Below are 21,651 nucleotides of genomic sequence, written 5' to 3' on the forward strand. Positions count from 1 at the left end.
TAATGCAGTGGTCAGAGCAGAAGCTCTGACCTGAGAGGCAGAAGCCAAGTGTAGGGAGCAGCAAGGCAAAGGAACTTCTGAGAACTCGACTGCTGCTGAGCAAAGGTGGGCAGGAAGCCGTGAAATAGGGGCTTCTGGGAGTGACACCCTTTCCACACTGCTGTGTAAACCCTCTTGGTCTGCCTCTACTCCTTATGCTAGTTCTCACCCTTAGAGAAATCTGTAGCCTAAGGCCCAGTCAACTAACTTCTGTGACCAAATAGCCCCTGGCCACAGTGCCTTAGGCTGGGGAAAAGGTGAAAGCCCAGTGTGGTTGTCTGTTGTTCAGGAGAAACCAGGACTTCTGTCACACAGTGACTCCATAATTGCCAACAAATCGCCCAGTCACCACAGGAGAGGCTTGGTCTATAGATAGTGTGGATCACTGCCTGCAAATGCCATTGGCAAAACTCACATGACCAAAGCTGTACAAGCGACATCTAGGAGGTGATAAAATGAGCTTGTAGCCTAACAGGTAGGAAAAAAAAATGTTTTCTCATTGTTTCTGGGGGTTTGGTTACACTGTCTCTGAAAGAGTTTCCTTGTGACATCTTAGCAATGCATTCTGAGATTTGGGTGTTGAATTATTTAGAGATTAATGAGGATTTGTTTGGTGCTTGACCCCTGAATATTCTACCTCAACAACATATAGGCATATCTGAATTAATGGCCCAGAGATTTACAAACAGTGAAGTTCAAGAGCTTCACTAGTTCCCTTGGATTTTTTGCTTGGTGTTCTGTAAGTCATTGAAGTCCCATCAAGTATCAAGGCTTAGCGGCTTCCCTGATGCCTTCCTCTCTCAGTCGTAGGGACTTGAGCATGTTAGGCAAGTACTCTACCACTGACCTACATTCCAAACCTTGTTGAGAAATCAGTACCATCCACATCATCATCAAAATCATCGCCATCATCAGCATGGGAAATTTTCTCACTTGGCAAACCATCCTACTGGGATTGCCATCTAGTCCCTAGACTCCTTGTGAGGCATCTGACCATCTTGGGGAGAGCCCAGACTCAGGAGCAGATGACATTGTATGACCTTGACTGTTTACTTCATGCCTTAGTTTCCTCAGCCATTGGGGGATGCTTGAGGGCCAAAATTATACTCGCTAACTCGTGTGGCTTTCCTAACTTAGCCTGCATTCTCCCACGCTTCAGGGGACCTCTCCAGCAGTGAAGGGCGAACAAAAAGATGCCTTTCTCAAAGGCAGCTGGAATTGGTTAGATTTTGATTCTGTCATTTTGATGAATTTGTTTGAAATCTGGAAGCAGATATGAAGAAGCCATCGTCTTGCTTCACTGGGCTGTTTTTCTGCCGGCAAACCAGAGGCTGTGGGGTGAGGTTTAAACTGCAGTTGGGTTCCGGCATCCTTTGTTAGCTTCCTGAGCGCCAAAGGCAGAATCCGCAACATCTGCACAGATTCTTGAATCTGGATTCCTGCCTTGTGATGTGTTTGTTTGTTTGTTTAATTTAATAGCTTGCATGACTATGAAATGAAGTTCCCAGAAAGGAAAAAAAAAAAAAAAAAGCTTCACCTGTGACCAGAGTCTGCAAGCGGACTGACCGATTAGAACTTGATTGTGGAGAGATGCAATGGTACAGATGACAGCCAAATTATGAATTCTCTGTGGCATCCTTAGCAGCCAGTTATTGTCCATCTCTACAGCTGACCTAACATTTTGGAATTATGACATGCAAACTTGTGGGATGTTACTAACAGATCATAACTTTCACCAACCCAAAGGTTGGTGAACCCATCCGAGACCTGTAGCAAGGACTCTCCAGATTGCTTTAAGAATGACACGACATGCTCATGACTGTTTGAGAAGTGCTTTAATTTATGATTTTTTTTTCTATTTAGTAACTGTAAAAAAACGTCACGACACTGTTATCACTTGGAATACGGTATCTGCAGTAGCCTCAAGCCATGTTCCTGGGTCCTGGCTAACTATGTTTGGCTCAGAATAAACTCTTCATTATTCCCTTTGGGGCGGAAGTTGTGTTTTTGCATGACAGTTAACCTTGAAAGTGGCAGCTTTGTCAGGTCTCATTTGGTACCTACTGACTCTTTGATGAGAAAAGATGTTACCACAAGTTATGCATGAACATCAACATAAAAATGAATTTCAGTTTCTCTCTAAAAGCAATTTCTCTTGTCCTTCTAACAATTTAACAAATGTTAATTCCTTATATTATTTCCTGGCCAGGCTAAAATTGCTCCTTTTTCCCTACAATGAATTCTAAGGAAATCATGTCCCGCGAGGTTTCCTGGGGATGACACAAGATGCCCGAAAGCATGGTGTTTGGAAGATGCTCAGTGTTCATGAACTTCACTGTGGTGCCCATGATGACCAGGAATGTGGTGGGAATTTCCGAAGGAACCCCCTAAAGAGTTCCACTGTTAAAGATGAATCTGGCTCCAGAGAGGCGTGTCTGCTCAGCAGCAAAATGTGGCCTCTAAGTCACAGGGTAACGAGCCCACATTCCTTTTCTCTTGTGCTAATTCAGAAAAGGCTATTTGGCTCTCTGCTGACCCTATTGCTTTGACGACTGCCTAAAGACACACAGCCCCTAAATACTCTTTACGTCTTGGAGTCCACGAGGACACACACTGTGGGTAATGTCAGAAATAATCTTATTAAAACCTTCTCTTTTAGGTTGTGAATTTGAGAGGTGGGGTGTATGCATGGAAGGAGTAGTAGGGAAGAAAGAAAAGGGAGAAACAGTGTAGTTGTATTTTGATTTTTAAAAAATTAATAAAACCTTCTCTTTGAAAATCTATTTAATTTCAGGAGCCAACTAAAAGATAAATAACTGGCTATTCTGAAACAAATGCCAAAATAAAAGAAGAAAATTTGAACAAAACTGTATATGGTCACTTTATTCAAGATATAAAAAGCCTAATTTAAGAGTCGTTACTTCACCTTGAAATCCGTTCAGTCTGCCTTTTAGTAACCAGTTGCCTTTTCGCTGCGCCTGCCTTGCACTGTAGACATGGAATTGTTTCCTTTCACTGCTCCTCCTCCTGCGCTAATGTTCTGAATCTGGAGTGATCACTCACTTGTCACACAATAGGAATTCCCAACCCTAAAATAGTATTGATGAGATTGGGGGGCTTTTCCGGGGAAGGCAGAGGTTTGTTATCAAGGATGATAAGGGTGGTGCCTTTACACACCAGACAATGGAAATAGCCTTTTTAAAAACACTGTGAAAACCATTTTATATGACTGCTCCTGCATCCCTTGGGTTGCATCTTTCTCAAGGCACTAGGTACCACGTAGAGGAGAGGCCGTGGTCTACTTGACCACAGGTTGACGCTGTTGAGATGTTGACGCTGCAGCTTTTATGAGTATCTCTTGGCAAGCGTGATTCCTAGGTCCTTGTTTTCTTCTGCAAAATAAGAGCGACGAAAGTTTCTCCCCTGACATTTACGAGGGCTAGAGGATCGTAGATTAGAATGCACAGCCCTGTGCCATCACACTAGGAATCCAGGGAGCTGCTACCTGTTGCCATAGCAAGTTTCTTCTGTTTTCTCTCTGAGATGTTTTAGCAATAAGATGAGTTCCTGTCAAGATCTAGTACAGCCAAGGCTACTATTACGCCCATGATCTTTACTATCGCGAAAGAAGGTCCCTAAAAAGGCCTCACCTGTGCTGGAGACTCAAGGGCAGAGCCATGGGCGGGTTGGAGTTCCACCGTTGTTATGTGATGGCATGGAATTCGCGCCACCAGAAAGCTGTAGAAGCCATGTGCATGCTCTTCTGCCATCCGCCTAGACCGATGTCCCCTCTGGTGTACTCATCCAGCTGATGTCCATGACTTCTTCCATAGTGACACTCATCGTCTGGGTGACCTGGACCCCTGTTCCTGGGTCATGGCCACACATGTTTGGTTTAGAATAAACCAAGTCGTCCTCCCTTCGAGGAAGAAGCTGCATTTTGCATCGACTTGTCTTTGCGAGCAGTCAGTTCTCTTAAGCTAGAGTTCTTGGCTCAGTGTTCCTGAAATGACAAAAGACTATTCTCTTCTCATAAGTCTTTAAATATTTTCTGAAAATCAATAGATTCAAAATACCAAAATGTAAGTGAAAATGGCTATAGACCTAACTCCACAGAATCATCTAGTAAGTTTTACTGTGCCTTAAAATGGGGCGTGACGGGGGGGCAAGCATTTTAAGTTTATTGCACTCTGTCTTCCCAGGCAGATGCTCACCTGGGGTTTCGGAGATCTACCAACATCCAGAACATTTGAGATGGCATGGTCATTGAAAATAATAATGATAATAATAATAAAGATTTCATTTCTGTTGAACACCTATTTATTTTAGTCACCCAAGTATTAAATATTTTATAATTGTTACTGAAAGCATTTTATGTTTATGGAACTTAAATTATAATGGGGTTAGGGGAGTCTTAGAAAGCCAAAGAGGGCTGAGGTAGGAATTAGACTCTAGAATTTTCTACAGTGGTCATTTACAGAGCCTCAGGAATGTGTTTTCATCTGTGTCTGCAGAGATACTGAGAGGTGACTGGAGGAGGGAGAGTTCTGAGCGTTCTGTCGGTTCAAGTTCTCAAAGGCAGCATCTCTACCATGGTTGGAGGTACTGACTAGGTCTCAGGAGCTGAGAAGTCCCCAGTCCAGGAAATAAGGACTTTGACAGCTCCTAGCTGTGATGGGCCAGGACCTTTCACTTCACCTGGTGGCTGAAAGCAGACCCCACTGTGCTTGATGCTCTGCTGCTTAAACAGTATTAAGTGTAACTGTCAAAGTTGTGTGTGTGTGTGTGCGTGTGTGTGTGCACGTGCGTGTGTGTGTGTGTGTGTGTGTGTGTATAATGGGGCTAGGCATAACAATGGAGCATTTCTCTTCTGTCTGCAGAGGTCTAAAGGTCTGGAAATACCCGAACTGGGTCATCTCTTCCTGAAAATTCTTAAGGTCAAAGTGTTTGACACCAGAGATTACAACACAGACATGGGCATGTGCGCTGAGTAAAATCCCTCTTCTGTGGAAAAGATGTTCTTCATCATTTTACTAATGATCAAAATACTCCCCTCCCCCCCCCAAAAAAAGCCCTCAAAAGCCAAGTCTCTCCATTTTTAAGACTTTGTGATGGCCCAGCTGGTAAGGGAACGTACTGCTCTTGTAGAGGACCTGAGTTCAGTTCTGAGCACCCATTCCAGGCAGCTCACAGCTGCCTCCAATCTCAGCTCCAGGAGATCCAACACCCTCTTCTGGCCTACACAGGCATTCATATGAATATGAACACGCATATATTCACACACACACATAGACATTAGAAAGACTTTATGGAGAAAAAAATATTACATAACACTAGTATCTCTTCAGCATAAAATTCAGCTGTTTTGTGGGTAAATTTGCCAAGTTACGTTACTACCAAGTAGAGTCTTAGAACATTTTGTAGTGCACGCTGCTAGCATATTGAGATGTAGTTGATCTTCAATATATCAGACGCTGAGATCTTACTGCACTTTAAAAATGGTAGTTATTAAAAGCTTTTCTTCTTGGGTGTCTACATCTTAAGGTTTTCTATAAATAGGACCTTGTTGTCTGAGGGCAAAGAGAGATTTGTCTTTTGGCAACTTTCCATTCAACAACAGAATCAAATCTGTTCCCTTTATGAGAAGACTCAGGTCTTAGTGCGTATCGCCCATCCGGCTGTCCGTGTGGAAGCAATAAGAACCAGGAATTTGTTCCTTGGTTTCAGAAACAGGTTGGCTCTTCATAGTTATTTGTTAAGTTATATCTGTGGTTAGAATTATACCCTGGATCTGCAGGTTTATGCGTATTTCTTTACAACTGCTGTTAGTCATGACCGTCAGTGAGAGCCCTCCCCCTACTTCCAAGATAGAAAATAAAACAGGTGCGTGGCTGGCAGTTCCAATACCTTTCGGTGGCATTCGTGGACACAGCCTGTGTGTCACACACGGCAGTGCCTGCTGTGCGTTCATTTCCATTGCTTCTCAGCTGCTAATGGAAGAACGGCTCCCCACCTCCAGCCCATCCCCTTTCTCCTCCTCCGCGATGGCTCAGCTGCTCTTCATCTTCTTATGTTCATGAGCTCCCATTGGGTTCTTTCTAAATCCCTCTCCTTGCTCATCTCATAGCCACAAAAGGCTTATTCCTTTCGAAGTGGTTGCGTTTGTCTTAGTGTGCAGGGTATGTGTATGTGTATGCATTTCTGCGTGTCCTTTTAAAATTTTACTTTAAAACAAGTAAAACTCAATCAAAAGTAAGAAGAGCAGAGAAGGATGTTTCCTTGTCACCTTGAGTTCACTGTTGTAGTATAGCCAACAAAAGGCACAGATTCTGTGCCTTGGGGCTGATGTCGAATTCCTTTGGAATGGGAGGGAACCTGGAGTCTAGATTGCTAATTCTGAGTGGATCTCCTGTCTTCAAGGGTGTTAGGGTTCTCTGAGAAGTCACCGCTAGCTGTCACAATGACGCGGCACAGAAGTGAGTAGAGGAGAGTCTGGGATGAGGCGCTGGCGTTTCCTAGGCACACGTCAGCATCCCACGCAGCCATGTTCAGACCTCTCTATGGAAATATGCAACTGTCCTGCACTTCTCGTGACTTCATATCCCACTGAACACTCGTGTAGATTTAAAGACACAGCCCATTTATAGTATCTAAGCCTAGAGGATACTTTAAAATAGTATACATATTGAGTATTCTGATTGTTTTCCTCCAGCTTTAAACTTGGTTTAGTTCGGAACCCTAACGTGCACTGTTCCCCTTTCTGCAAAATCACACTGCCTTGTAGTGTTTGGGTTTCTGGTCCAACAGTGGCCAAGTATTTGCACTGCTATTTCAGAACTTCAACTAGAATGGGAAAACATTAATAACTCATAGAATATTCTTTTTCTTAACTCCTGATCTATTCTGTGCACCTACCTGCTCCAGTGTATCCTCCAGCGAAGCCATATATGTATGTACATAGGTTATTATACATTATTTTTCTCTTAATTCTCATTTACATTTAACGCAGAGCACTGGGGTTTTAAAATTATGTATGAAAGTCAGTGTATATCTATGAGATGTATACCTAGATAATAAAGATGGGGTGAACATATATTTGCCACATTAGATTGTAGGCCTGATAGATTTAAAAATATATCCCATTTATAGTATTTGAGTCTAGAGCCCAACTTTTAAAAAGGATATACATATTGAGTATTCTGATATTTTTTTGGTTTTAAACTCTGTTTAGTTTGGAACTTTAGCATGCACTGTGCACCCTTTCTGAAAAGGCATGCTGCCAACGGCTATACCTCCGGTCGGAAGAGCTGGAGATCCCCCAGGTTGACCTGGATCTCTCCTGTGTTATTTAATACCATTTGAAGTTTTCAATCATTTTTTTCTTACCTCTCTTTGGAAAGGAGTTACTTAGAACCACCTTAAAGTTTTCCCTCCTTTGGATCCAAAGGTGTCCATGATGCAACATCCTTTGCCCACTGGTTTTGGCATCATTAAGTCTTTTCTGGGAATCAATGTAATTTTGCCTGTCTCAAAGTTCAAAAACTCCTCATTTCCTGTGGAACTAGGCAAGGACGACAGCAGCTTTTCTGCAGTCTCTTCCTGTGACTGCTCCAGCGGCTGGATGATCCATCCTGTCTGGTGTGCGAGCTGTGGGACCCTGTGCCTTCACCTCTGAGTGGGACTCCGTGCAGCCCGCAATCTGCCGTCAGCGCTGCTAACTCACCAGGCTAATTAAGCTAGTTAAGGGCCAATAAAGGCAGAAATCTGTTGGACTTTTGTCTCATTCATTTCTTTCAGGGGAACTTGCAAGGAAGCTCCTGTCAGCTTTTGGAATGGGAATGGAATCTCAAAAGCTTGGCATGAGAAACAGCTGAAGGCGCCAACCTTCCAGGCCAAAGATTCTAGTCACAGAGCCCCAATTCAACTTTTTCCCTTGAGGCAAACTTCAAAGAATGCAGATATCAAAACCTCATAGGATGAAAATAACGGAAGGATGCCACACTTAGCTGGGACTTGCTGGAAACACATTTCGCCCACTCTGTCTCCAGCATGGCCTCTAGCACTGGCTTGTTGGGGACACCGAACAGGTTTGCTGGTGCCGATTGACCCCCCCCCCCCCCCCCCCCGCCCATGGGTCTTGTATGTTGTTTCATCCCCCCCCCCCCGAAAACAGGTTTTTGGAACAATACACAATTGTGTTTTACAATCAAGTTCTTTAATGATTGAAAACACCGTGGTAGTGACCAGACCAAAGCATATTTCAAAGCACAGGGTTTGGAATTATCTTTTTTTTTTTTTTGATATTGTTGTTGTAGGTGAGATAAGAGCTACTTAAAGCCTCTCACAGAAGGGCATAGACTAAACCTGTTTAAGGATTTATTTAGTCATTAGGCCCAATTTAGCAGAATAAGGTGACATCATGGGTTTGGGGCCTTACATTACTCTTGTTTTCACAGACTCCTGACATGGGCAAATTTTTCACAGACTCCTGACATGGGCAAATTTCTTCTTTCTGGTAAATTGCTTACCTCCAGGGTTTGGTCACGGTAGAAGAGTGGTACCCTTAACCTGGGTAAAGGTCTTGTTAACACATGGAGGTACACTTCAGAGAGCAACGCCCAGCCCTGGTGGCTACTGTCTGGGGCCATCCACAGTCCCTGCTTGCACCTGTGTAGTTAGTACCCTGCATCTGTAAGCTTTTGTGTGAATTTTGTCAAAACGCAGTCTAGATCCGGCGAGTCGGTTTAGAAAGATTACCAAACTGCTTGCTTGCAACCTTGGAACCCGCTGTCTGTTAAATTGAGAGCGCTCTGGCTGAAACACTTGGTATTTCACCAAGGGGCAAAAACAGAAACTGTGATAATTGGATGGGTCTTACCTCATATAATTTCTTTCAGGCAAGACAATTTTACCACGCTGTTTTGAAATTCTGAAGCCCATGCCATTTAGGTTTGGACTATTGTCAACTATCAATTAGCGGAGAGGGTGCAAGGCTGTTCTCCCCTTTCAAACATTTTCCCAGGCCACTGGAATTCTACAGCAAGCTTGCTAAGAACTAGCAGGTTCAGACAGTGTGGAGCTCTGGCTAGTCGGGAAAGGGAAGAGTTAATGAAGACGCCCATTCTCTTCGAGCTCTTAGGTTTCTTTGTAAAATTAATCAGTCCACTTAATGGCCTTGGAAAACAATGAGTGTACTGCTAAAACTACCGAGGGTCTCTTCCAGAGAGCTGTGCTCTGTGTCTCATTCTGTACGTGCATTATTACAGGGAACACTAGTTACAGGGCAGAAGGGACAGGGTCAAACCCCCAGCTCTCTCTGAATCTACCTACTAAGGAATTCTATTCACTTCTCATTCCCCAAATACGTTTCCACTCCGCCTGTTTAAATCCTAGTTCCACTGAATAATATTGGGCAATAATTTGGTTCTCTGTTTCCAGGTCTCTTCTGATTTGTAATGCAGGTAAACTAGTAAGATTTAGCATGACCATTAATGTCCATGGTATATATTCATTATTCATACAAAGGCATCAAGGAGAATACCTGGAGTTAGTCAAAGTGCAAGGCCTTGAAGGCACAATCCCCAAGATTGTCCTGGGGGCAATCTTTGACAGCTTCTGCAAGCTAAAGATTTTCCAAACCACTTCCAAACGGTTAGTGAATGCAGTTAAAGCCCTTTATTTCGTTTCTTCCCTGGCTACTGTTTGTTGTGTAAAAGGATGCCACTACAGTAAGAACTCCCTAAAGATGGAGACACAGGGCAGAACTGAGGGGGATTCCAATCTTTTTTTTTTTTTCAATTTTTTTTTCTGATCTTTCTTTTGTCCTCAAAATTTCTCTTCTCTGAATATCAATGTGTGGTAATAGGTGTGGTGTGGCAACCTGGAATGCTCTCCTGATCTTCAGTGTTCACATTTTTTATTGAGATACACTGGCTTGTGTTTGTTCTCTTTACTTATTTTTCTAATCCCCATTTTCTATCCTGGTAAGTGGTATACTTGTCGAAGTTGGTCCCCAACAGTCTCTCATAGCCTAGCCTGGCTTGGGATTCTCTCTGTAGCTGATGGTGTTCTTGGCTCCTTCTCTTCCTAGTTCTATCGTTCCACATTCTGGGAATATAGAGAGAGTATGCCACCATGCCTAGCTGAAAGATCATTTTAAAAATCACCTTATTCTGATTTAGTTCCTACTCTAGAAGAGCTCACAAGTGTCTCAGGAAAAGGAAATAATCCTTTAGGAATCTAAAGGAGCCTCATCTCTAAAAACAAAAATACATCCTGTCATCTCCACGGACAGTCCGAGCTCTGTGGGTTCTATACATGAAGCCACCTCTCTGCTGTCTCTACGAACCAGAAAGCTCTATTTTACCTGTTCAGCTGTTCCAACTCTCAGGGTCATTGGGGGACTAGCCATAAGAAATATGGCTAATTATTTCTTAGAAGTGCAAATAAACCTTTATCATGCCAAACCCAAATTGTCATTTTTTTTTTGGCAGGAACTTTATGGTAACCCAATGAATAATACTTTAAAAATGTTATCCAGAAAGTTAACTTATTGAGTGTCTGCAGGTTTGTTTATGGTTAACATCTGTTAGGGCCATGAGATCCTCGAAATAAAATCCATTAGAGGGCTGACAGAGTTAGTGTGGAGAGGTTAGGATTCTGTAATGGCTCCTGCAATGTGCATTATTTGTGTTACTACATAATGAATGTTGGCTTCTCCACTAGAATCTAAGCCCATAAGCGTAGAGAGACTGACCTCATTATTGCACATTTCTATGTTATCTTGCAAAATGCTTGATATACAGACATTATATTTTTATTAACAATATGACTCTGATGCAATCCTGGAGTGCTCTGCCCAGGAAAAATATCTTTCAGCTAGAGTTTGGAATGAACTCACATAAAATATGATAAAATTAGGAAGGCAGGGAGGAAATGGGAGGAGAATGTAGGTATAGGCCCTTAGAGCCAGTTTTGTAGGCTCAGAATAAATAAATAAGCAATTCCTCTGTTTAACCAGAATATGATTGTTTTTGAAAACCTTTTCTCATTGCTCAAATATCTGAATTTGAAAGGCTTGTTTAAATACAGCACATTTAAAAAGAGACACCTGTTTTATTACTGTAATCCCTGAGGGTGGGTGAATGACAGTCCTTTGGATAGGTTGGTAGTGTCTTCAGATGCTCAAGAAGGCAGAGTTGACTTAGGTCATATGCTTGAATCCTAACAGAACTGGGATTAATAACCAGAAGTAACTCAGGAATTAAAAAGTCCTTTATGAATCTGGAGAGATGGTTCAGTGATTAAATGCTCATACTGCTCGTAACAGAGGGCCCCACTTCAGTTCCCAGCACCTAACCGGGGGGGCTCATACCTGCTTATAACTCCAGCTCTAGAGAATCTGATGCCCTCTCCTAGCCTTCATGAGTATAAATACTCATGTGTACAAACAAAGAGACATACTTACACACAAATAAAACAAATACATCTTTTAAAATGTTAAGATTGAGATAAATGTATTTTTCAAAGTACTTTATAACTGCTATTGTTGTTCTGGTGATAATTGCATATGTGTGTGTATGCATACATAGAATGGGATCTCATGTCATCCAGGATGGTCTTTAACTTCTTATCCTCCTGCCTCTACCTTCAAATTGGGATTCTCATCATGGACCACCATAGCTGACTTTTGGTAGACAAATCCTTTTGTGAATCTGAGAAGCTCTAGCTTAGCCTTATTTTAAGAGGGAGGGGGCATGTTGAGGCATATCAGAGAGGGAGCAGATGATCTCAGGGATTCTTCCTAACTTTTAAGTTTATGGCCAGGCTTAAAGAACTCATGAGACCCATTAATCTAGGTTCAGGTATAGTATCTCTAAGGGAATATTCTCTGTTTACTAGTAAAGTACTTTATGACCTAAAATGAAAGGTATCACAAATCACAGTTTATATTTATAGAAAAAGTTGGGGCTAGATCTAAAATAAATCTGTAAGTACAGAGGCTAAATAAATATGTCACAAGAATAGGACCACAACCAACAGAAAGATGTTCTTAAGGTTATGGCATTAATGTTTTAAAAGTCTATATGAACAGTAACCAAATGAAATGGACACAGCAGTGGTTACAAGAATGTCGCTTCCCTGTCCATTGAGGAGGACATTCAGTTCAGTACAGCATGCATTTACTCTGTAACATTTTAAGCTCAAGAGATACGGGGAGAATGGAACAACTCTGCCTTCCCATCATCTAGGAAATGATGGCTCACTTACTTCTCATTTCAATTAACAGGATCGATATGGCCTAGTCACTGATTTTAATGCCCTATCGAGAAAAAATACTTTTATGCCGATTTATCGATAGAAACACTAAGGTAGAGAAGGACTGATTGAATTGCTCATTGACATGTAGGCAGTGAGTAATACAAAAGATTGAATTAGTAGCAGCATGGCTGCAGAGTTCATGGCCTGACTATTGCAGCATACTGTCTTTCAGGTGAAGCCTGAGTCTTCTTTCTACCTGAGCCTACCTCCAAAGGCTGTGTAGTTCAACTGATATTTATGATCGATTGCATTTTAGGCACTTATACTAGCTGATTTCATGGTCTTTCATTCAATCGTAATAGCTTTGTCAAGCTGATATCATCTCTGTTGTAGAAATGAGTAAATTGATAAGTAGATGTGAAATCACCTGTCTGAGTTCATACAATTCCTGAGGGGTCGCTTTGGGATTGAAAATGCAGATCTTAGATGCTGGAGAAATGGTTCAGAGGCTAAGAGCATTTGCTCTTGCAAAAGACCCAAGTTCTGTTCCCAGCATCCATATACAGCTCACAACAATCTGTAACTCCAATTCTAGGGGATCTGACATCCTCTTCTGATGTCAGTAGACACAAGGCATGCATATGGTACACATACCTACATGCAGGCAAGACTCAGTCACACACATAAAAAAATAAACAAATTCATCTAAAATGTTTTAAACCCATATCTTCCGATTCCAAAATCATGAGCTTTCAATAGCCTTGTAAACTGTATTTCTCTGTAAACTGTAAGCTGGTGGCTATTGATAAACTGAAAGGTTGTGCTAACGTGAGTTTTGAATTTCATCATTCCCCATAGATCCTTGTACCCATTAGCAGCCACTACCCATCCCGTTCTCCCCCAGCTTCTGGCAGCTAGTCTAATCTGTGTTCCTATAGATGCATCTACTCTCAGTATGTCACATAAATGGGAACAACGTGTAGCCTTTCTGTCTTTTTCTTTCTTTTCTTTTCTTCTTTTTTTTTTTTTTTTTTCGTTTTCTGAGACAGGGTTTTTCTGTAGCTTTGTAACCTATCCTGGAACTAGCTCTTGTAGACCAGGCTGGCTTCGAACTCACAGATTCACCTGCCTCTGCCTCCCAAGAGCTAAGATTAAAGGTGTGTGCCACCACCATCCAGATCATGTGCGTCTTCTTTAACATGGCATCATGTTTCCAGGGTTCATTGTGTGATAGTATGTCCCTCTCTATAGCTGGATCCCATTATATTTCATAGTCTTAATTTTTACCTTTTCATAAATTGACAGACATGTGGAATGTTCCACTTGGGAGCTAGTAGGAAATATACTTCTATGAAAACTCAGACACAAGCTTTTGTCTGAACATGTGTTCAGTCTTTTTCCGTTTAGACCTAGGAGTGGCACTGATGGGTGAGAGCTCCTTGTTGAACTTTCTGAGGACAAACCAAACTTTCTCCCCCCAAAACCCTACACCATTTTCCCATTTCACACATCTGCGAATGCTCACATTTCTCCATACTCTCTGCTGAACTTGTTTCTTTCCTTCCCTGATGGCATTGAGGTTCAGAAAGGTGGGGAGCAGTGCTGACTGTCCTGGCTAGTTTTATGTCAACTTGACCCAAGCTAGAGTCATCTGAGAGGAGGGAACCTCAATTGAGAAAATGCCTCCGAAAGAGTAGGCTGTAGGCAAACCTGTAGGGCATGTTCTTAATTAGTGATTGATGTGGGCGGGCTCATCTCATTGTGGGTGGGGTCAGTCCTGGGCTGGGTGGTCATAGGCTCTAAATAAGAGGATACTGAACAAGCGATGAGGAGCAAGCCAGTAAGCAGCACTCCCCCATGGCCTGTGTTTCAGCTTCTGGCTCCAGGTCCCTGCACTGTTTGAATTCCTGTCCTGACTTCCTTCAGTGATGAACAGTCCTTTCTTCCCCAAGTTGCAATGGGCATGACGTTTCATCACAGCAATTGGAACCCTGACTAGGATACTGACCATCCCTTCACAGCCTATGACCATGAGTATGTGCTAAAAAATGTCTATTCAGATCACCTCCCCACTTTCTAAAGTGGCTTTTTTTAATGTATCTTGGAATACATTACTGTATTCCAAAACCCATATGAGATTGATAACTTGAAATGTTTCTCTCCCATCCTGTGGGTTGTATCCATTGTCCTGAGAGTTTTAAATTTAGATGTCATCCATTTCTTTGATTTGATTTCTTGTGCTCTTAGTTTCATATTCAAGAGATCTTGCCCATTTAAAGGTCAGGAAATGTGACGTAAAAAGATCATTTTTAAACTTCCCCTTCTCCCACGAGACGCATTATGCAGCTTAAAGTGAGCCAGACCCTCCATTTCATGCTGGAAAACTGGGCTTATTTCTTACTAGAGGGTAGATCATGGTATTACAGGACATAAATTATCTCCCAAATTAATAATTTATATGTCGTGTTTATTACAGGACATTGAATACATTCTATCTATTATCTTAATCACTATAATTATTAAGAGATTTAAACGTCTATGTTCTAAATAAACTAACAGAACATAATAAAAATTTGGAATTCATGCTTAAAAGAAAAACATTCAAAGACATTACCATGTGAGTAGCTTAGCTGAGCTGGCTTCCCTATTGCTGTTCGGCTAACAAACTAAAGAACATTTAAATCTGCAGACAGGACAGCAAAGTCTTGCAACACTTGAGAAAAAATAAATAAATCATTTTACAAACGTATTATCTATGTTAATGTGCACTAAAGAGTGTTTATCTATTGTTAGACCCTGATACATGCGTTGCCTCATCACAGAGCAAGTAATAGGGAATTTCAGGGCCGTGTGCCTCTAAAGCTCACTCTAACTCCATTAGAGTCCCACTGGGCAGCCTCAAGGGAGATTTCTAAGTGTGTGCTTATGATTGTTTACATAATGTAACTCACCTACACCGGGCACAGTTTGATTCAGTCTTCCAAGATTCACAGAATGGATGCCATTTCAAGCAAATCAACCCACAGGCATCCGGGAGGAGAACTCTTTTCTTAAGTGTAACAACTAGCCTAAAGGGTAGCAGTGGACACTCCTACACTCGGCCTGTGGCCTCGGGCAGTGTGTCCTTACTGTACCACAGTGGATACGAGTCGTCAGGTGCTAGGAAACTCACCCGTGGCTCTGAGGTTACTCTGGTAGCCATTAGCTCCACAGCACTCCCAGAAGTTGTGGATGAGGTGAGGGATGAGCGTACCCACACTTAGACACATACCATGGATGGTTATTATGAGGGATGACTTAGAATAGAGCGACCTCTCAACAGAAAGACAAAAACAGGATTTCCAGAAGTGATTTAAATGGCTACTAAACATCAAAGAGTTAAAATTGAAACACCAGAGGATAATTTTCACTTACTAGATTGGACAAAGTGAGAGGTTGGCAAAGCCGAGAGTGGTGCCATTCATATACCACTGGCAGGAGTGGAAATTAGTGTCATTTTTGGGCAACAGCCAAAAGATGTCAAATATATTTTTTCTTTGATTTAGACGTTCTGTGTCTAGGGTGTTATTGCCCAACCTTAGAAATGGAGCCAGAGAGATCTATCTTCAATTATACTTTACTAGCTGAATAAATTGAAGCCTAGTAAGGTTCCCTCTTTTAAACACAACACGTGTGCATTACAAATGCACAGTGATTGCCTCTGAGACACAGACGTGAGGAAAGAGTCACACACAATCACTTCTCCGTGTATTACTGTAATGCCTAGTATTTTTAAAATCATCTCTACCACCCTATAATTCTTCAAAAGTCAATTTATGGGCATGCTAGTCCAGTCCTGAACTGGACACCAGCCAGCAAAGGGCTTCAGTTGAGCATTACCAGAATGCTGAACACATATGTTGTAAAGTACCCACGGGGTAGCAGGCGCTTCTCTCTAAGGGGAAAGCCGCTTTCAGCACAACCCAAACTCATGCATTCAGGCGCATTTCACAGAAAGAAGTCAAGGAATACTAGTCATGAGATCATTGTTAACACGATGGGGTTGATACTTGTAATTAACTAATGATGGATTTTGGACAATGATACAAGTTTAAGTGCTTAGCCCAAAATGCACGTGGCAGGAGGGGTCTCTGTTTTGTGGACGTGTAAGGTCTTGAGGACCAAGAGTATCTTTCCACAAGTCCCTGAGCTATGTAGCCACTATTTTCCATCTTACAAGATGTTTCCAGCTAAGCAGAATCCTGAGCATTCAGCTTTCCGGGGGTGGGGCTCACATTTGGGGACCATAAACAATAAGTTACATTTAGAATAGCTCCTTTGTCCCTGACATTGCTATGCCCTTCCACGGACAGAAAGGCATTATTTGAGAATCAGTAAGTCAAGCCTGGATTCTCCTGTTCCTTTATGTCAGGCACTCCCATTTCCTCACCTACAAAGGAGCTCTAATAACACGCTGGCCAGTGTTCCTCTTGGGCTGACACAGGCTGCAGCGTGGCCGTATGGGACCAAGAGATGGTCTCACACATGGGAAAGAACTCCTATACAAATCTGATGTGGTGCTATTCTGAAAGTGGGAGTCATTAAAAGATGAGCTCAGATTTATTTTGTTTTTCTCTTATGAGACTGTCCTCCCCTCCCCTTTCCGCCTCCTCCTGCTTCTCTCTCTCTCTCTCTCTCCCCTCTCTCTCTCTCTCTCTCTCTCTCTCTCTCTCTCTCTCTCTCTCTCTCTCGTTTCTCCCTCCCACATGCCACCCTATCCAGCTTGTTTTTATTTATTTATTTCTAGTTACAGTTTAGTGGAACTCTACTTGTTTTTAAGAACTTTATGAACGTCAATATTATATTAAGCTTTATTATACACGACAATCATTATTGGCCATGCCTGTTACAAAGTGAGGTATATGTGATTCTTCTACTCTAGCAGTCATACATGTTTAATTAAAATAATAATGCTAAAGGCCCCCAAAATTATGAAACAGTGCCGTCTGACTTCCTTGTGATAACACCGTGGTAGCAACTGTAGACATTCTTTATGTCATCTTCATTAATCAAACGAATCACTGCTTAAGTTTAGTAAAGGCACAAACAGGTAGGCATTTTGCAGACAAGAAAACCTTTTTATTTGAAACCACAAATAGTCAGCAGGTGGCCACAACTATCCATATTTCATTAAAATCACATAAAACCTAGGCACAAAAGCACCACTGATTATTGCTCTAGAAAAATTGCATGAAAAATTCAAATATGCACAGTAAAAACACCGCAGTATGCACAGGACTAAATGTTTAAAGCAAGGGTATGGAATGCCGAATCCATTTACACGCAGCTTCCGATATTAAATTGGTATTTGTTTTACTTGAGGATGATGGAAATTTCCAAAAAACACCACCATAAGAGGATAAAACGTCCATCTTTATATATTTTATGCCAACTAATAGAGTCCTAAAAAATTAGCATTTACAAAATACTCGGTAAAAATAGCTTTTAAAAGTTGTCCCAAGAGGTACATGAAGTCAACCCCAGTTTTCCACAATTCATTCTCCCTCGTTATCTAGAGATTCAGTTCTCCGTGCCTGCGAATAAAAAAGAAAGAAAACAATATATAGTTACCACTAAAATAAGTATAACTGAAGGTAAGTCCACCCACCAAGAAACACACTTTTGAGCATGTGGCCTCGTTTTCCTTCCAGGTCTACTTCGAAACACGCTTCGACCCTGGGTGGAAAACACACAAGGCCCGAAGGCATCACGGCAAGACTCGCAGCGTTGATTCTTTCTGCCATTTAAACAACCACAGCAGCCTTACCTGTGGGCTCCAGTGGGCACAATAAGAAACAGCAAGCTACTACCTGATTCTAGTCACTGCAAACATGCAGAGTGTCTACTGTACCCTTAACTCTGACTGTTTCAATCTGCCCCTTTACTGACAGTGTGCTGGGTGGGGGACTTCTGCAGGCTGAGACATTAACAGTTGAGCGAGAGATGTGGATCTGCAATAACATTACAGGCAATAAAGAGAGACGTCATGAATGTGCTATCCAGAGCTGAAGGATCGAGCAGTTTCTTTTACGACACCGAGCCGGTGAGCGGGAGGTGGTCGTGGAAAGTACCTCTTCAGCCTTAGTGTCACCGTTTGCAGATGGTGCAGTACCTTCCTTTCCAGCTTCCTGCTTTTCTTCCTTCTTCCCTTTAGCACCTCTGCTAATCTTGGTTCCAGGTTCTTTCTAATGATCGAAGCACAGGGAGACAGAACGCGTTAGGTGCTGAGTGATGTTAAGAAGCCCCTGCTGGAACCCAGCCAGATGCAATGACAGCTGCCCGTGGTGGCCTTAGGGGAAAGTGGGGGCCCGAATTTGCTGTGTCACCTGAACTACACTGTACCTCCATAAAACTGTAATAGGTTGCTTGCTGAGCCCACCAGCTCTTCTAGTCTGTGGGACAATGGTGACTCCTGGGCCATTTCTACCGTGAGTGGTTTTGCTGTGGAGAGGGCAGCCACAGGACCTGGTGAAAGGGGAAAAGCCTGGGGGGAAAACCCACCCACCAGGGGCTGTGGCTTTTCCTGTTGTGCCCCGATGCGACAAGTCATGTGGAGCCACACAGCTTACACAACCAGAAAAGCACTGAAAATAAAGGCCCGGATGAAGAAATGCTGCTAATTTTATGACTGAGTCACGGAGCTGAGCTCCGCTTTGAAAATCTGTATTCACTACCACACACAGTTTCAGAGAGTGTGGGTGCTTTGGTAGGTGCGATACAGGAGAGTCACTGTGGCCAAGTTCACTGGCATCTGTGGACTTCGAGTTTTCTCAGCTGCCAAACAGGACACTCCGATCTATTTCAGTAGCGCAGACCGAGCTGGGGGTGACTGAGTAAAGCACCCAGAACAGGTCTCACACAGTGTCAGGCTAGAGCTCACTACTTGCTAGAGTAAATGATCACATTGTTATTGCTAGTCTGGGAATGGCCGTCTACTAGTAGTGAGTCATATGAGGCTGTGAGCCCCTCTCTGACCTCTGGTGCTGGTGGCAGCAGTGGGGTCCAGGGCCAGGTCTAACCCCACTGGACCACCGTGTGACTGAGAACACGTGCTGAGCCCACTGGCAGGCCCTTCCCCACACAAGGCTGTCTAGGGCCACTTGCTATGTGCTCCCTGCACCTCACTGACCAAAAGGAAAACACATCCCTGCTAATGCACAAAACTGGCGCTTCGCATCTTTAAAGAAAGCCCGTATGGTGGGGACAACTCTCTGGTCTGCACATTTTAGCTGGAGTCATTAAACAGGCTCTCTCTCTCCTCAGATGATTTTTCGGCATGGGATTATAATGAATAAATTATTCATTGTTTAGAAAGCCACGGGAGGGAAGAGGGGAATGCCTCTTACCTTAGCAGCTGTTTTTCTTGGTTTAGGCTCGGGTTTTGGTGGAACAGGTTTCTGTGGAAATAATTTAAATCATACAAAAACTGAAACTGACACCATTAGCATCAAAAAGAAGACAAACGGACCAAAAAGACACTGGTTCTGACTGCAGCTCTGGGCATCTCGAACTGGCCCTTTCAGTAGCAGGCGCTATGTTCATCCTGGGTTAGCAAGTGATGGGCAGATAAGAAGAAGAAGCTAACTCATTAGGCATTGGTCCAATAGAGCTCTCTGGGGCAGGGTTAGGTTTCTCTTTCTGATATCCCTGTACTTCCTTTTTACACAACACCACAGTGAGAGGAGAGACCCTGGCTAAATGGCTTGATGAATTCACTCTCAGCCGCCTTCCCAGCAGACCAGAAATCACAGCATATCACAAGCAAAGTTCACTGTCCATTGGTCACCAAAGCTGAGGCCTGTGAAGTCCTTCAAAGCCAGATCCAGCTCCCTCCCCTGACACAGATTTCAGGTTCTGTAGCCAAGCCTCTTCCTGTTTCATCCTCTCCAATGTCAGCTTAAAGTACAGTGCTTAACACCAAGACACTGGGTCCCTTTGTCTCTGGAGCTTTGTATTAAGTATATAACTATGGTGCCCTGTCTGTCTATTAAAAGTTAAGATTTTTTTTTCCTGTAGGGATTTCAGGTCAAATATTTCTCTAATAAATGTGTACATTTCTCTGAGCACTAAAAGAATGTTTTAAAAATAGCACTGTCCAGGGTGTCCCCCGTGAAGAAAGATGTTTCCCTCTAGGGTCTGTAAAAGATCTAGAGTTCATACTGAATATAGTCTTTATGTGTAAAATTTAATTGAAGGCATTTCAGTTCCAAAAGACAAGCTGTTAGAACAAAAAAAAAATTTTTTAAAAAGGGGAGGAGGGGGAGGCTAGACATACTGACCCACTCTGGACACCGAGGCAGGAGATGGCTCTCAGTTGGAGGGCGGTCTCAGCTACAAAAAGGAGGGTAAAGGAGCTGCCAAACCCGATAACCCGGGTTCTAACCCTGGGGCACACACGGGATGGAAAGAGAGAACTGATATTCCTGTAAGTTATTCTCTGACTCCCCAACACACAAGTAAATAAATGTAATAACCCTATCTTCTCAACAAAGGAGAAGAAAAAGATGACCCTTAAAAACAATCAAATTTAAAAAAGGGTGGCGCTTAAAAAGCAAGACAGTCTTTTCCAGTGTTCTTGCTCCTCTAAACCTCCATTCTGCTTACCCCACACACAGATTTCATGGCTCAGAAGTCTCGTAACTTTAAAACTTGTTATTGTGAGTTTTGATAAACTAGTGTAGACGTCTTCTTGATTGATTTTTAGCAAACTGTTTCTACTTTTATCATTTTTTTGAGACAGACGTTCACCTTGGCTCAGAAGTGTTTTCATAGTCCTAAGAAACTAAGATTTTGTGTGCGTGTATGCACGTGTGCTTGTGTGTGTGTGTGTGTTGGGGGAGTGGGGGGTGTCATGTCCTGACGAGGCACACAGTCCATGTCATGTGTGTTCCTCAACCACTCCCTGTAACCGCCCAGCAGGTCAGTTAGTCCAGGGTTGTAACCTGCCTGGCAGGTCAGTTATTCCAGGGTCCCGAAGAGGTGCTATCTGAAAAGACATGGGCTGGAGAGAGGAACGAGGCCAAGCAAAATTCTCTTGTCAAAGCCTCCGTTTATTAGCGTAATGGCAGCAGCTTATATAGCCCTTGGATGAGGAATTTGGCTTGGGATGGGGGCAGAAGGCAGGGGCATGGGATCTTGCCAGGGCAGCAATGGTCACGAGTTGACACTTGGTCATGAGTCGACACTTGGTCACAAGTCGACACACCTAGTGTTCTCTATGCAAGCGGAATCGTTCCTTTTGTGATTCCAACCACAAACAGTTCTCTAGATAGTTGGAATGTGGGGCAGGTTCTGCTAACAGATAGCTCTCAG

At 42.8% G+C, this 21,651-nt stretch overlaps 1 protein-coding gene across 1 annotated transcript in view; it reads right to left on the bottom strand.

Moving 5' to 3' along the window:
* Positions 1 to 17,396: 17,396 nt before the first annotated feature.
* Positions 17,397 to 21,651, bottom strand: part of Hmgn3 (high mobility group nucleosomal binding domain 3) — a 41,891-nt gene continuing 37,636 nt past the window's right edge. The window contains exons 4-6 of the mRNA XM_050127281.1: positions 19,686 to 19,736; positions 18,411 to 18,524; positions 17,397 to 17,873 (exon numbers count right to left, since the gene is read on the bottom strand). Of these exons, the coding sequence (XP_049983238.1) occupies positions 17,835 to 17,873; positions 18,411 to 18,524; positions 19,686 to 19,736 (204 nt within the window). The 3' untranslated portion in view covers positions 17,397 to 17,834. The remainder of the gene's footprint in view (positions 17,874 to 18,410; positions 18,525 to 19,685; positions 19,737 to 21,651) is intronic.

This window comes from Alexandromys fortis, unplaced genomic scaffold, assembly GCF_014885135.2.
Source record: "Alexandromys fortis isolate MF-2015 unplaced genomic scaffold, M_Fortis_MF-2015_v1.1 scaffold_22, whole genome shotgun sequence".
NCBI classification, from domain to species: Eukaryota; Metazoa; Chordata; class Mammalia; order Rodentia; family Cricetidae; genus Alexandromys; species Alexandromys fortis.